The 16,261-nt window shown below is 33.8% G+C and overlaps 1 protein-coding gene across 1 annotated transcript in view; it reads right to left on the minus strand.

The window, feature by feature from the left end:
* The window catches only part of PKN2 (protein kinase N2), a 130,346-nt gene that overhangs the window by 9,801 nt on the left and 104,284 nt on the right, over positions 1-16,261 (minus strand). The window contains exons 9-18 of the mRNA XM_004442905.3: positions 14,852-14,995; positions 14,453-14,528; positions 13,470-13,644; positions 12,854-12,980; positions 12,162-12,292; positions 12,003-12,078; positions 11,833-11,924; positions 8,610-8,786; positions 4,437-4,499; positions 3,172-3,248 (exon numbers count right to left, since the gene is read on the minus strand). Of these exons, the coding sequence (XP_004442962.1) occupies positions 3,172-3,248; positions 4,437-4,499; positions 8,610-8,786; positions 11,833-11,924; positions 12,003-12,078; positions 12,162-12,292; positions 12,854-12,980; positions 13,470-13,644; positions 14,453-14,528; positions 14,852-14,995 (1,138 nt within the window). The remainder of the gene's footprint in view (positions 1-3,171; positions 3,249-4,436; positions 4,500-8,609; positions 8,787-11,832; positions 11,925-12,002; positions 12,079-12,161; positions 12,293-12,853; positions 12,981-13,469; positions 13,645-14,452; positions 14,529-14,851; positions 14,996-16,261) is intronic.

The following is a 16,261-nucleotide window of genomic DNA, read 5'->3' on the forward strand; positions in this document are numbered from 1 at the left end:
AACAAAGTTGACTAAGGTACAGGAAGCTACCAGAGTAGGGAGGAAGAGAGACAATGTTCATTACAATACAATGTATTAAACGTAAAGATATGAATACAGGCATATCTAGTTTTATTGTGCTTTGCTTTACTGCACTTCGCAGATACTGTGTTTTTACAAATTGAAGGTTTGTGGCAACCCTGCCTCAAGCAAGTCTATCGGAGCCATTTTTCTAACAGCATCTGCTCACTTCGTGTCTCTGTGTCACATTTTGGTAATTCTCACAATATTACAAACTTTTTCATTATCATTATATTTGTTATGGTGATCTGTGATCAGTAATCTTTATTCTTACTATTGTAATTGTTTTGGGGTGCCACGAACCATGCCCACATAAGACAGTGAACTTAATAAATATTGTATATGTTCTGACTGCTCCACCGCCCAGCTGTTCCCTGGCTCTCTCCCTCTCCTGAGGTGTCCCTATACCCTGAGCCACAATATTGAAATTAGGCCAATTAATAACCTACAACGGCCTCTAAGTGTCCAAGTGAAAGGAAGAGTTGCACATCTCTCACTTTAAATCAAAACCTACAAATGGTTAGGCTTAGTGAGGAAGGCATGTTGAAAGCCGAGAAAGGCCAAAAGCTAGGCCTCTTGCATCAAACAGTTAGCCGAGTTGTGAATGCAAAGAAAAAGTTCTTGAAGGAAATTAAAAGTGCTACTCCAGTGAACACACGAATGATAAGAAAGCGAAACAGCCTTATTGCTGATCTGGTGAAAGTTTTAGTGGTCTGGATAGAAGATCAAACCAGCCACAGCATTCCCTTAAGCCAAAGCCTAATCCAGAGCAAGGTTCTAACTCTCTTCAATTCTATGAAGGCTGAGAGGTGAGGAAGTTGCAGAAGAAAAGTTTGAAGCTAGCAGAGGTTGGTGCATGAGGTTTAAGGAAAGAAGCCATCTCCATAACATGAAAGTACAAGGTGAAGCAGCAAGTGCTGATGTAGAAAGAAGCTGCTGCAAATTATCCAGAATATGTAGCTCAGATAATTCTTGAAGGTGGATACACTAAACAACCTACAACCTATTTTCAATGTAGATAGAACAGCCTTCTATTGGAAGAAGATGCCATCTAGAACTTTCATAGCCAGAGAGAAGAAGTCAACGCCTGGCTTCAAAGCTTCAAAGGACAGCCTGACTCTCCTGTTAGGGGCTAATGCAGATGGTGACTTTAAGTTGAAGCCAATGCTCATCTACCATTCTGAAAATCCTAGGGACCTGAAGAATTACACTAAATCTGCTCTGTGTGTGCTCTATAAATGCAACAACAAAGCCTGGATGACAGCACCTCTGTTTACAACATGGTTTACTGAATATTTTAAGACCACTGTTGAGAACTACTACTGAGAAAAAAAGATTTCTTTCAAAATTATTACTGCTCACTGACAATGCACCTGGTCATCCAACAGCTCTGATGGAGATGTACAAGATTAATATTGTTCTCATGCCTGCTAACACAACATCCATTCTGCAGCCAGGATCAAGGAGTAATTTTAACTTTCAAGTCTTCCTATTTAAGAAATACATTTCATAAGGCTATGGCTGCCATAGTGATCCTTCTGATGGATCTGGGCAAAGTAAATTGAAAACCTTCTAGAAAGAATTCACCATTCTAGATGCCATTAAGAACATTCATGATTCATGGGAAAAGGCCAAAATATCAACATTATCAGGAGTTGGGAAGAAGTTGAATTCAATCCTGATGATGACTTTGAGGGGTTCAAGACTTCAGCAGAAGAAGTAACTGTAGATGTGGTTGAAATTGCAAGAGAACTAGAATTAGAAGTGGAGCCTGAAGATGTGACTGAATTGCTGCAATCTCACAATAAAACTTTAATGGATGAGTTGCTTCTTATGAATGAGTAAAGAAAATGGTTTCTTGAGATGGAATCTACTCCTGGTGAAGATGCTGTGAAGACTGTTGTAATAACACCTAAGGATTTAGAACATGACATAAACTTAGTTGATAAAGCAGCAGCAGGGTTTGAGAGGACTGACTCCAATTTTGAAAGAAGTTCTACTGTGGATAAAATGCTATCACAGAGCATCGCATGCTACAAGAAATCGTTTGTGAAAGGAAGAGTCAATCGATACGGCAAACTTCATCATTGTCTTAAGAAATTGCTACAGCCACCCCAACCTTCAGCAACCACCACCCTGATCAGTCAGCAGCCATCATCACTGAGGCAAGACCCTCCACCAGCCAAAAAGATTACAACTCACTGAAGGTTCAGATGATGGTGAGCATTTTTTAGCAATATAATATTTTTTAATTAAGGTATGTACATTGTTTTAGACACAATGCTATTGTTCACTTAACAAACTACAGTACAGTGTAAACATAACTTTTACATACAATGTAAAACCAAAAAATTCATGTGACTTGCTTTATTGCGATGTTCGCTTTATTGCAGTGGTCTGGAACCAAACCTGCAATGTCTCCAAGGTATGCCTGTACCTAGTTAATATATTTTAGGCACTGTGCCACAGACTTATCTCCAATTCTCATAATACTAAACAAGAAAGATTATATCCATTTTTATAGTTGAGGAAACAGACTCAATAAGGTTAAAAGTAACTTGTTCAAAGACACACAGCAAATAAATGGCAGAGCCAGGATTCAAACCTAGGACTGGGTAGGTGCTTAAGTCCATGCTCTTTATATTTTCTTACGCTACCTCAAATTTTCCTGTTTTACTTATTTTTTTACTTTTAAATACACAGAAAGGATTCTTGAAGTATATGTATATATTTTTTCCTATTTAAAAATGTTAAAAGTTTTAAGAAGCTGGAGAGAAGTTATTAGGCCTAAGTAATTTACTCTGGACAGTCCCAGCAAAGTGAAAATTTCGTGCTTAACCAATGCTTTCTTAGAGTAGTGACAGAATTATTAACCATACAAAGAGAATCTTAGTTTTATACTATGACTTCTGAAAACCTAACTTTATTCATATCCACAGAATAAATTTTTAATAATGTGATAATTAGATTGTATGAACAACCTGTAATGTCTTAATAAAAAATAATTTAAAGTTAAAAATACATTTTGCTTTCCATAGACAAACTTGAAAACTACCAAAGTACAAAGGAATAGTAAGCTATTAGAAAAGGAACTTAAAAATATTCAATTACCTTCTTTGCAAAGACCAAAATCAGCAATTTTCACAAAGCCCTCTGTATCTAGCAATAAGTTATCCAATTTCAAATCTCTGTTCAGAATAAAGAAAAAGCAAAATGGAAAAAAAATCAATAAAATCAGTAGACAATGTAGTAAAAAACTCATCTCAATAGAAGTCATACTTTCGCTTTACTTAAAATGAGTTTTTCAAGGTATGATTTGAGATTTAAATGCTATATTCCAATCGTTCATTTTTCTTTCTTTTGGCAAGTTTATTACTCTACATAATATAGTTTCTGAATAACTTTCCCCCTGTTATATAGAAGGGAGAATGTATTCAAAAGAGGAATGTTTTATCTATTTAGATATACGTCTAAAGCATGGAAGGAGTTCAGGTATCTTTAACGGTTTTATTAATTTGTTATTTGTGATAATCTGGCGTGGACTAAGTCTGAAGTTTGCCTACCCGCCATCCATAAGAAAGAACTGTCAAGACAACAGTAAAAATAAGGTATCGGGGGGGCAGGTTTAACCTTCTAAAAGAATAATTCAAAATAAAGAGAAAGCTATCTATACTAATTGATTCCAAATAAGTTGAAAATATTTTATCGTTTGAAAAAAATAGGACCACGAGGAAATCCTTATCTTGGAAACACTGTTAGAAGTTTGAATAAACTGATGTTTATCATCTCCTAATTCTGCCTGGACTGCCCATAATTTATCTGGTCTAGGGCAATGCTATTCAAAGTGTCACCCACAGACTAGCTGCTGGGCTACGAACTATTTGTTACTGGTCTGCAATTTGATAAGGAACTTGTCCAGTACATAAATCAGCTATGTTACCAAGTATACCATTTAGTTGACAGCAAGACTTAATGAAGAAAGCAGGGTGATGTTTCACACTCTGGCACAAGTTACTTATCTTACTTATCATGGACAAATTTTGAGTAGTATTGGTCTACAGAAGTTTCCTGCAGTAGATTAGTTGAACGTAAAATATTCACTAGGATGAACATTGTTGGTGAATTGTGTTAAGAGAGGCCTACTTATAAAATGATTCTTCTAATTAGGTAATGGGCAGAGGATCAGGAACAGAGGTTCATCATATCATTATTATGTTAACTATATCTTTCAAAATTGGAGTTTAATTTTTTTAGAGGTCACTTCATATGAAAGAGAAAATTAAGAAGCTGGTTAAACATAAAATATCCTTCTTAATTTTCTTTAACTCTAATTCACACCAAAGTAAGCCAACAAGACGTATCAAAATTTTACTTACCTATAAACAATTTTGTGTTCATGTAAATATTGCAACCCAAGAACTACACATGCAGCATAAAATCTGTTTGAAAAGAATTAAATCAAAAGAAGTTTAATAAATTCCAGTGCTCCTGAATCCCAGTTATAATTTTATGCTTCAAAGCAGAATTTGGTAGTTAACCATTTTCACAAATACTTACTTAGTCTTTACTATGTGCCAGACATAGTAAGCTATGTGCTAAACATTGGGAGTGAAACTAAAAAATAAGAAAAATACAATCTCTACAATGGAAGCCATTTGCCTGGTGAAGTCACTGAAGTCCTTAGAGTAGACATTTGATTTGGTTCTGTAGGAGAAATTACAATATGCCATAAAAGCAAAAGGATAATATGAAAGGTAGATCTTTCATGGGGGAAATATAGGGCATTCCCCTAAGAGGGAAAGGAATAGAGGTGTAAAAGGCATAACATGTTTGACAACCAATAATAAGTTTGTTGTGGCTGAAGTAAAGGATGGGGAAGAGGCAGTGACAGATGAGGCTGAAAAGACAGCCTGGGGTCAAGTTGTGAAGGACCTTAAATGTCGTATTATGGATATTGAAATCTCTTCTCTTAGCGATAGAGAATCAAACCATTTTATTCAGGGCAGAATGATCAGATTTATGTTAGAGAGATTTGTCGAATAGTAGTATGAAGGTTGGAGCAGAAGTAGTTAGATATCCAGAGGGAAAAAGAACAGATAAAGCTATTGTGAGAGTACAGATGAAAGATCATGAGAACCTCCAATGTAGTGGCAACAAAGAGAGGAAGAGAGGGATTCAAGAGAAACTTTAAAAATAGCAGGCAGGACTTGGTGTCTCAACAGCTATAGAGAATGAAGGAGAGGGAAAAGCTTAAGATGACTCTCAATGTGTAATGAATAGGTAAAGAAATATAGAAGTAGCTGAAGTTTTGTGGGGAAAATGAGCTTGGCTTTAGGCATGTTGACTTTGAATTGCCTTGGGGGAGGTAAAGAGGTCTAGAAATTGGATAAAGGGGTTTGGATGGTAGGAAAACTTGAGCCCAGCTAGAATACTAACTCTCGAGGTATAGGACCATGTTTGTCTTTTTTTTTTTTTGTGAGGAAGATCAGCCCTGAGCTAACATCCATGCTAATCCTCCTCTTTTTTTGCTGAGGAAGACCGGCTCTGAGCTAACATCCATCACCAATCCTTCCCGGCCCCCCCCCCCCACAAAGCCCCAGTAGATAGTTGTATATCATAGTTGCACATCCTTCTAGTTGCTGTATGTGGGACGCGGCCTCACAATGGCCGGAGAAGCGGTGCGTCGGTGCGCGCCCGGGATCCGAACCCGGTCCGCCAGCAGCGGAGCGCGCGCACCTAACCGCTAAGCCACAGGGCCGGCCCCATGTTTGTCTTTTTCAGCATTTATCCTCAATACTTAGCATAATGGCTGACACACGATAGCCTTATTGAATTAGGAGACAGGTAATAAATGAATCAATGAATTTAAAAATGCAGATCTGTCTTTAGTATAGAATAGCCTATAAGGAGACACTTAGGAGAATGAGTTCTTAATTATACAAGTAATACATGGATATTTTCTCTAAAAAATACACACATAATACTCTTGCCTCAAAGTACAATATTTCATTTATCCCTCTATCCATTTCACTCTAATGCCACTATCATTCATAGAGGTAACTATTCTTGTCAATTTGGTGAATGTTCTTCAAACTTTTAGAGTGCATTTACATGCACATGTAGATAATATAGCTATGTTTTGTGTTTACTTATTTTTACAAAAATGAGACCATAATTCAGGAGAATTTTAAAATGCAGCTACTTAGAAATACTTATTTGATTATACACTAGATCTTATATAATCACTTATCAGAAGTTTAAAAGATTTACCTGAAGTCCTTTAAAATAAACGCAATTCTAAAATTGCTTAGGGTAGTTACAGTTTTTAGCAAACTTATTTTGGTGGCAAAACAATACTGTAACAATTATAAAAATACCTTGATTTCTCTTTTGTTTTATTCTTTGTAAATAGATTGACATAAAGATATTCAACAAATAACTGGGTATACTGTTTAAAAAATGTATTTCACTGAATTTTTACTGTGTCAGGTACTGTGTTAGATATTTTTATTCATCAGCTTATTTAATCTTTAAATCAAGGCTTTAAGATAAATATTTTACAGAAGAAGAAAAATGAAGATCTTGGAGAGAGTAATTAATTTGTCTATAGCTAGAAAACAGCAAAGCCAGAAATCAAACTAATTTTGATTCCATAGTCTCAGTCAATAAAAATTCACTGATCACCTAGTATGTGCCACCCTTCTACACATCCCACTAGTACACAGAATAGACATAGTCCTTGCTTCTCCCTTTTAGTGAAGTGAGACAGACAATATAAACGTAAAAATAAATAACTTGATTTCAGGTAGAAATAAAGTACTATGGAGAAAATAAAATAGAAAATAGAATAGAGTGACATGATTTGGATGTTAGTGATATAGTGGTATTTTAGATAGGGAACTCAGGAAAGGATCTTTAAAGAAATAACATTTGAGGTTAGATCTGAATGATCAGGGGGAGGTACTTCAGATCTGAAGTAGTGCAATGTAGCATTTTATTCTTGTATTTTACTGGGCTTAACTGTTTTATTTGTATATGATTTTATATCCTCAGAAAAAATAAAAGTTCCTTAAGGCAGACTGGATTTTATATTTCTTTAAAAAAAAAAAGGGTGTAATGAAACAAAAACAAACAAATTTGCATGGCAGTTAGCACAGGGCTAGGCATAGTCTAGATGCCCTGTTTTTAATTTTTAAATATTCAAGGAATGAATTATTAGTAGCCTTCTACTACTTTCTGGCTTTTGTTGCTTCTTTGAAAGCTTCACTATCCATCAGAACTAACTCCCTACTTCTTCATCTGAAAGTTGAAGGTATGACAGTAGTACCATCTACTCCATGTACTTGTAATGATTATGATGAGAATCAAATACAAGAGTGAAAGTGAAAATACTATACAAATGTCAGTTGCTATTTCATCAGAATATAGATAAGTGATGAAAATTCAAGAATAAACCCAATAAAGGTTTACTATTGGTTTATGATTTTTATGATTTGGGATATGTTTTAGAGGTAGAATTGATTAGACTTGCCAATAATCTGGATGTTGCATGTGAGGGAAAAAGAGGATTAAGAATGACTCCCTGTGTTTTGGCTTGAACAACTGGTAGATGGTACTGCTGTTCAATAAGATGGGGAAGACTAGAAGACAGTAAGGCCTGTGGAGTGGTGGGTGAGGTTGGGGAAAATGGGAAAAATCAGTAGTTCAGTTTGAGAAGCTAAATGACAAATACTAGACTCACAAAGGGAAAATTCAAGTTGGCTGCTGAATGTTATTAGCGTTGGAAGTTTAGGGAAGAAGTTAGGGCTGGAGATTTAAATTTGGTAAACACTAGCAGGTAGAGTGTAGCTATTAAGAGCACTTTCCTAGGTTCAAATCCTAGCTCCACCACTTAAGAGCTATAAAACTGGTATAATGATAGGGGAAAAAAAATATATATGTATATTTAATCTCAAATATTTGCTATTACTTATTTTTACTCATTTGAATAAGCAAAACCTTCATAAAATGTTGAATTCAAAAACTACAAAAAGGGTTATAGTGAAAGTATGCTTTCTACATCTTTCATTGGAGGCAATACATAGACCAATTTCTTTTATATTCTTTCAGAGATATCGGAAGCACATGCAAGCGAATACTTAACATATATTCTTTTAAATTATCCTTTAAAATGCAAATGCAAATATTTCATACAAATATATGATACAAGTGTTTTCACTTAACAATGTACTTTGAGTATAGTTAGCATATAAAGCCATGGTCCTAGATGGCATTACCTAGGAAGAAAATATAGAAAAAAAGAAGAAATTTTACTAAAATTAACCTACATTGTGTATCTAAATTATCAACTGTGATTTAGGGTAATCTATGAAATTTTCGACATGGGTAACAGAGTAAAATAGATATACAGCAAAAAGGCAAGTAACGGGTTCTAAACTCCTGGCACAGACTGATTTTCCATTTGGAAAAAAAAATCTAAAGAGCTTTGTTCCTCTCCTGAAAGAAATCAGTCATGAAGGAAATCAGAGAAATGTCTAAAGCATACTCACACAGCTCTTGGTTCAGAAAAGACATCAGTATGAATGTGCATCATTAGGTCCCCACCGGCAGCATATTCCATTACAAAGCAAACATGCTCTTTGGTTTGGAAACATGCAAAAAGGTTCACCAAAAAGGGATGCCTTACACTGTTCACAGTTTCAAAAATTCTTTTTTCACACATCAAACTATAAGAGAAAACATTTAAAAAATCGATAGATGTTTTTTTAAGTTCTAGATGGAAATAACATTCCTTAAAATTACTAAACTCTAAAATAAGCAAAGTTCTTAACTACTGTAACTTTAAAACCATAAAATGTTTTAGTTTTGCTACGAATGCTTTGAAAAATTTGGCCTACTTCATATATATAACTTTAATTGAAATATATCAATGAAAACTAAAATATCTGATTAGTGTGACATAAAGATTACAGTGTTCACACAGATAGTATCAGAGTAACACACATATAGCTAGTGGTTATAATTAATAAAAAAGTCTTAATTAGGGGTGAATTGTGAAAACTTAGGAATTGGTCAAAGAATTTAGCTACCTAAAACATAATTTTAAAAATATAAAGTTTGTGACTAAGGTAATTTCAAGGACAGTATTTATAATTCATAAGCTACAGTATTCAAATATTTTATCATTATAATATATGACGTTTAGAGGTAAAGATGTATTGCATAAGATTTTAATTTAGAAGTCTGACTGGAAAATAAAGAGGCTACATGGAGAATTCTATAATATGCTTCAAGGAAGCTCCATGAGAGTGATATAATTTCTCTGTAAAATCTATAACAATCACAGCTTTCCTCTCTAAGAACTCTTACAAGTTGCTAAAGAACAGTGGCTGAGGTTACTGACTCGGGAACATTAATTTTGCCTAAATAGCAAAAAATACAACTCTTCCTTTCCCTGAAAATATTCAGTAAACCAACCTGACTTAAATCTCAAAGTAGAAGAAAGCCAGGTCAGATATTATTCAAATACAACCTGGAATTAACTTATTTTAAGCACCTGATCAAAATAAGGATACGAATAGACACATTTTATTAACAATTAGATTATATTTATGTTTCTAATACAAAATAGGCACTTTTTCTGGTTTTTGAGACTGGAACCAAAAATTGACATTAATGTTTGTTTAAAAGCATTAATAATGCTTTGGTTTTAAAATTTAAAAATGGCTTAGATTTTTGTCGTTGTTGTTTCTGATGATTTCAAAATGCCAAACTAAAATCCCGATATTAAAGGAAGGCAGACCCATTCTCTTTTCCTTTAGGTCTTTTAAGAAAGAGTTAATTTTAAAAAGATAATTTTAAAGATGAAGTATTTATTTGCATATCCAGGTAACACTGCTATGACTCAACAAAATCAAATAGAATTTTGAAAACATTTAAGAGCATTCCTGTTGTGTAGAAGGAACATGGAATTTTTAATGCTGTATTAATATGGTCTTTTTATTTTCTAAATTAATTTTTTCAATTGCTCCTTTTTTGCTGCCTTCCTCAAATTTCTCTAAGAGTGAATTTTATTTCTCACTCTGAATTTTCCATTTCTCTGTTTTTGTACCAGTTCTACTGGAGATTATTTTATTTCCATGTTACAGAATACTCGGATTTATAACTGAAGTTAGATACAGATCCCTCATTAACTGTTCACCAAGGCTGGATTAATTTTCATTAGGGGTAATGGCGTAGGTTCTGGCTGAAACTCCATCCTCTGATCTGAGCATTCTTCTTTAATAATAGTATTATTCTGTCTAGATTTAATTAGAAAGGTTTTTCCTATAGAGACTTGGCTCAAAGTACTAACAATGTAGCAGAAAGCTGTATAAACCACCAGGATTAACAGAGGTAGTACCAGTTTCCTATTATTTTAGGACACAAGTGAATTTACCCTTTACAGAACTGGAATAAAGCAAATAGTCTTCCAAAAAAGAAAAACACTTGACCCCACTATTATCGCAATTAAAAAACAGACCAAGTGCGATTAAAGGTTTGCTTTAACCAACTACTTCTGTAACATAAAAATATAGTTGTAGGCATATAATACGGTGTTCAGAATGTTTCATAAATACTCAGCAAAATCTTGAGTAGTTTTAGTTATCAAGAAAGAGTTTATTCTGATGTAATTGAGGAGTATGAGAAACAGGTAAAAAATAAATAGGCAAATCCAAATGGAAAAGATTTTTTTACATAAAAAAACCTCTCATCTTTTATGATCTATCCTAATTTTAAAAACTTCTCTATGATGGAAAAAACAATAGAAGTAGCAATCGGGTATATCCGTATGGCACTTAACACAGTTCAGTAAGGCAAGTATTACCAAAAAATATATTTTTAAAATATGTGGGTTAACTGAGGCTCAAAGATGTTCAGTGAATTGCCCCGGGGTCAAATCATTAATTAAGAGGGAATAATCAGGACTAGAAAAGTCAGTCTTCTCACTCATAGTCCCTGGCTCTTTTCATTATACAGGGCTGTCTTTCACTAATATCAATTGATGCTTCCTAGTGGTTTAAGAAAAATACTACTTCTAAATATCAAATCTATCTGTAATAAATATGCCATTTTTATACAATAATTTCCATATTTAATCCCTCTATTAATTTAAGATAGTCTTTTTAAAGTACATTTTCTAATCTAATTACAATATTATCCCCGAAGTCCTTGCATTTTAATAATTATATATAAAGATGAATCCATATCAATTTACATTTATTAAATCCAGAAAGGTAAGATGCTATGGTCAAAAAGTATCATTTTAAGAAAAATAGAAAAAAAAATAGACATAGGTGCATTTTAAAAAGCAGAAAATATTAACCATTCAGTAAACTGCAGATTATCTGTAAATGATATATTACTTCCATAAGATGAAATGGGAAATAGCCTTACCCAACCACAGATGAATAACAGTTCCTATTGCATATAAACACTTTAATATCTCCAAGTATAAAAAAACTTAATAGAATTAGTTTAAACATTTTACCATCTTTCCCTGGTATCCACTAACCAGTAAATTGTCATAAGAAGGGGAATAAGGGGAAGAAGGAGGGGTCTAGAAAGAAAAACAATATTTAATTAATGACTACCTTATGTCAAGTATAGACACATTAATTTAGTTTCTTTACATATTGTTACAAAAATAGAAGGTTTTGCTGTTGCAACGTACACATCAATTTTCATAATAAGTTACAGGAAAATAAACAAATTCATTTTTACAAAACTAACCTGTCTACTTCATCTCGAGCTACGATGTCTCCTTTCTTTAAGGCTTTTATAGCAAACATCTCATTTGTGTGTTTATATTCAGCCAAAAGCACCTGAAATGAGATTAAAATAATTATTTTCCATTTGAGTTATTACTTTTGTAGGTATTCCAAAAAAATTTAAAAGATTACCTTTCCAAAATGTCCTCTACCCAAGACAGCACAACATCTGAAGTCTTGTAGATTAAACTGAAACATTTGTTGAGATCTGAAAACAGTAATTTCAATTAAAAATAAGGCACAAGTATGGGACCAAACATGTAGTAGCAAAGCTGTATATATATTTTTTACCTTCTGTCCTCAAGTTCTCGAATACCACTATATTCTAGGCCTGATTGAGGAATATCAGGCTCATATTCAGATTGAGATTTTGGTAGTATACTATTTCTGTCATTCTCAATATCAAAAATAGTTTCTGAATCCTGTAAAATATTAAATACTCGTTAAATCATAGAAACATTCAGAAAACAATTTATTTGGTAAGGATAAAGTCAAAGCGAAAAAGTAAAAACAAAATATAAATACTGGTGACAAAAGTAAAATTCAGATATTGGATATTCATTCTTACAGTTATTAATTCTATATTACACTTACTTAAAAAATGTGACAAACTAACACGTCATTATCATCTTCAATGCATATTCAGAAATCATGTTAATCAAGTTAGAAGATGAAGAGTGTTGGCAATATGTCACCTAATATCAACCATCCTCCTATGCTCCTACTAGTTTAGGCAGCCTATTCCATATCTACTGGCCCATGAGCATCCAGATGCTAATGACAATGGCATGCAAACATTAAGTTGGTCATCTCCTGTCAACTTGGTCTAATTTAGTCTAATTGAGAAAAGTTCATTCACAAGAAACATAAATACACAGTTCACATAGGTAATTTTTAGTTGAATTGTACACCCCATTCACTATGATGCTATTACCAGTAATTCATTTGGTAAAAAGGAATTACACAGATTTAAAGTGCCTTGCCTGTCCTGGTGTATCCAAATCTCTTAATTCAGCAGATTCATCTATTTCTCCAAGGGGAGAATCACGTGGTGGGGCCGGAGGAGGTTCAGGTTCAAGATCAAAGTCCAATTTGGTTACTGTAGAATCACTTATAGAAGATAAAGTAATTCACCAAAAACAGTAATCAAAAGTATATATTTTAAATAACTTTAAAATCAAAGCAAACAATTTTAGTTTTTAAAAGTAAGGAGAGCACTGATTTCAAAATACTATTTGAGAAAAATGAGACTTTTAATAGACCCACTGTAATCAATATGTATGAATGTCACAATATTTTATAAAATAACTATTTTAGGGCCGGCCCCGTGGCTTAGCGGTTAAGTGCGTGCTCTCCGCTGCCGGCGGCCCGGGTTCGGATCCCGGGTGCGCACCGAGGCACCACTCCTCCAGCCATGCTGAGGCTGCATCCCACATACAGCAACTAGAAGGATGTGCAGCTATGACAGACAACTATGTACTGGGGCTTTGGGGGAAAAATAAATAAATAAAATCTTTAAAAAAATAAAAAAAAAAAAAAATAAAATAAAATAAAATAACTATTTTATAAAAGTGATGCTTAAAAATCTTAGGCACATACCTAGCTGGAGGTGCTAGCTCAGGGATGCGTACATCAACCACTGGCACTGCAGCAGGCACAGGAGCTTGAGGGCTGAAGGTGCCAGAATGATTTACTGTAGGAATAGCTCTTCTTACTAGTCGTCCCCAAGTGGCAATATTAATATTCATTTGAGGAGCTCTGAGAAACGTTTTGCCTGAGGATATGGTGAAGAAAGAATATAGAACAAGTAATTTTTAAATATATTACCAAAAGCTGTAATTTAAAAAATCATATTCATTGGTTTGTAATTTATGAAGAACAAATAAAATTTGTCACTTAAGAAAACAGTTCGTAACTATTTGTTATTAAAGACTAGAACAAAATAGCAATAGTTTTAAAAATAAATAGGTAGAAACTGTTTTAAGTCTAGTAATGATATGTGGTTAAGGTTTATCAAAGAATTCTTATTTTTTAGAGATACTAACTGTAATATTTATGGAGGAACCGATATAATGTCTGTGTTTGCTTCAAGTAATCTGAGGAAGTAGTGAGTGGACAGGATACAGAGGAAACAAAATTGGCCATTAGATGACTGTTGTTGAAACTGAGTGATGGTACACTGCACTCGTCTCTCTACTTATGGAGATGTTTGAAATGTTCCTTAATAAAATGTTAGAAATAAATGAATGAACAAATAAAAAGAAACAAAAAACAAAGATGGACATCACTTTTTAAATAGTATGTAGATTTTCTATATTTAAGAAAACACCGGCCCAGTGGCACAGTGGTTAAGTTCAGCACGCTCCGCTTCAGCGGCCCGGGTTCATGGGTTTGGATCCTATACCTACATCCATTAGTGGTATAGTAGACCTATACCACTAATCAGGTCATGCTGTGGCAGTGACCCACATACAAAATAGAGGAAGATTGGCACAGATGTTAGCTGAGGGCGAATCTTCCTCAGCAAACAAAAACAAAAACAAAAAACCAAAACAGTTTGTATTCGATTTCTTAGTAATTACCTTGCTGTTTTGAAAAAATTTTCTTTTGTCTTTGGAGTTTTGGTCTTCTCTCAATAACTGGGTTAAAAAAGGTAACCTGCAGTGAAGAAAATTCACGTTGACATGAATATAGCATTGGAATTATGATTCATGAAATTCACTAAACTTATAAGTTTTGAAAACCTAAGAGAATCTTAGCTATATCTAATTTAGTCCAACCCCCATTTTCCAGATGAGAAAATAGACCTAGAGAGGGTAAATGATTTGTCTCAAGGTAATATACCTATTCAGTGGTAGAGTTGAGCTAAGAATTCAAGTTGTCTGTCATTCAGCCTAATACTCTTTCCACTTCTACATAATGCTGCCTACATATATAATATCAGTTGTAGTTATGCACATTTAATAAAATACATTTATTACCTCTGCAAATAAAGTACCCTGCGGTTCCAAATAGAGACACATGCCATGTCGTTGGTTGTCTAAAAAATCTTCTAACCTCAGAAATTTTACAGCACACAGAGATCTCCAATCACGCCAATAAACTGAAATTTCCAGTTCACGTGACTAGGATAATTTAAAAAAAAAATAAAGAAAACAGAAGACATCATTGGACACACACTTGAATAAAATATCACAAAAAATATAAAATACAAATACAATAAACAAAGATAACACACACAATGGTCACACTATTTTAAAGAGTATTTTGTAACATTTCTCTGTTATACATTACTTAAGAAACTTATACATTTTAACTCAAAGGAAGAAATTTATATTCCAATGGTCTCCAGTTAAGGTATTCCTTTTATGTAAAGAATACACAACTGAGAACAACCAATACAGATGAATGACCACAGAAACTCTCTTCCATCTCATAGCTTCATCTTTTGGATTTTCCTCCTCCACTTGGAATCACTTGCTGTGCTACCGCTAAAAGACCTCACTGCTTGCCTCAAAGAACCCATTTCAAACCTTCTTACTTCCTTGTCTCAACGTAGAGTCAGGGAAAGGTTTGCAAATAGCTTTTATTCTGCACTTACAATGTGCCACACATTGTCCTAATAAGCACTTTAAGAATATTAGGCCATCTTGTCTTCAAAAGAATATCGCCAGGCAATAGGACCTGTGATAGCAGGGGCTTGCATAGGTAGGGAGGAAAAGCGAAATTCAGACTAAGTTTTATACAGAAAGATGTTCATAATAAATCGACGTCAAAAAAAATAGCAAATTAGCAAGAACTTAAATGTCTGAAAACCAGGGACAGGTTTAGTAAATTATACCATATCCATGAGGGAATATTCTGTAGTCATTAAAAATAACACGCAGGTGAAAAAACATACTTAAGGTTTTAAAAATCAATGACTAAATGCACTTGTGGAACACAGTTTGTAAGGTCAAGCCATAAACCAACTTCTACGTATATGTTATAATCTCCATACATTTTAATTATAAAGCACCAGACTTCCCCATTATTTTGTTTTTCAGGATTTTGCAGACCATCCACAAAAACAGATAAATGTTTTTCCCTTTATGCTCAAGAAAGTAATAAATTACTTCTTTCACATAACAACTTTCAATTTATGAATTTATGCATCTTACTACGTAAGCTCCTAGTATACATAATAAAAAATCTTTTGACTTTAAATAATAAAATTAGTTAATGCAAATGAACACAGAAAACACTTATAAAAATAGAACATGAAAAAAAATGAGTCAAGACACAATGTGCCAGAAGGTCTCATAGCCAATCAGGAAAAGGACTAGAAAAAGATATCTATGGTAATGAGGATGTGAGCCCAGGGCCTCCTACCTCATTTCTTCTCTCCGATA

Source organism: Ceratotherium simum, chromosome 2, assembly GCF_057802395.1.
Source record: "Ceratotherium simum simum isolate JZ-2026a chromosome 2, ASM5780239v1, whole genome shotgun sequence".
In the NCBI taxonomy this organism is placed as follows: Eukaryota; Metazoa; Chordata; class Mammalia; order Perissodactyla; family Rhinocerotidae; genus Ceratotherium; species Ceratotherium simum.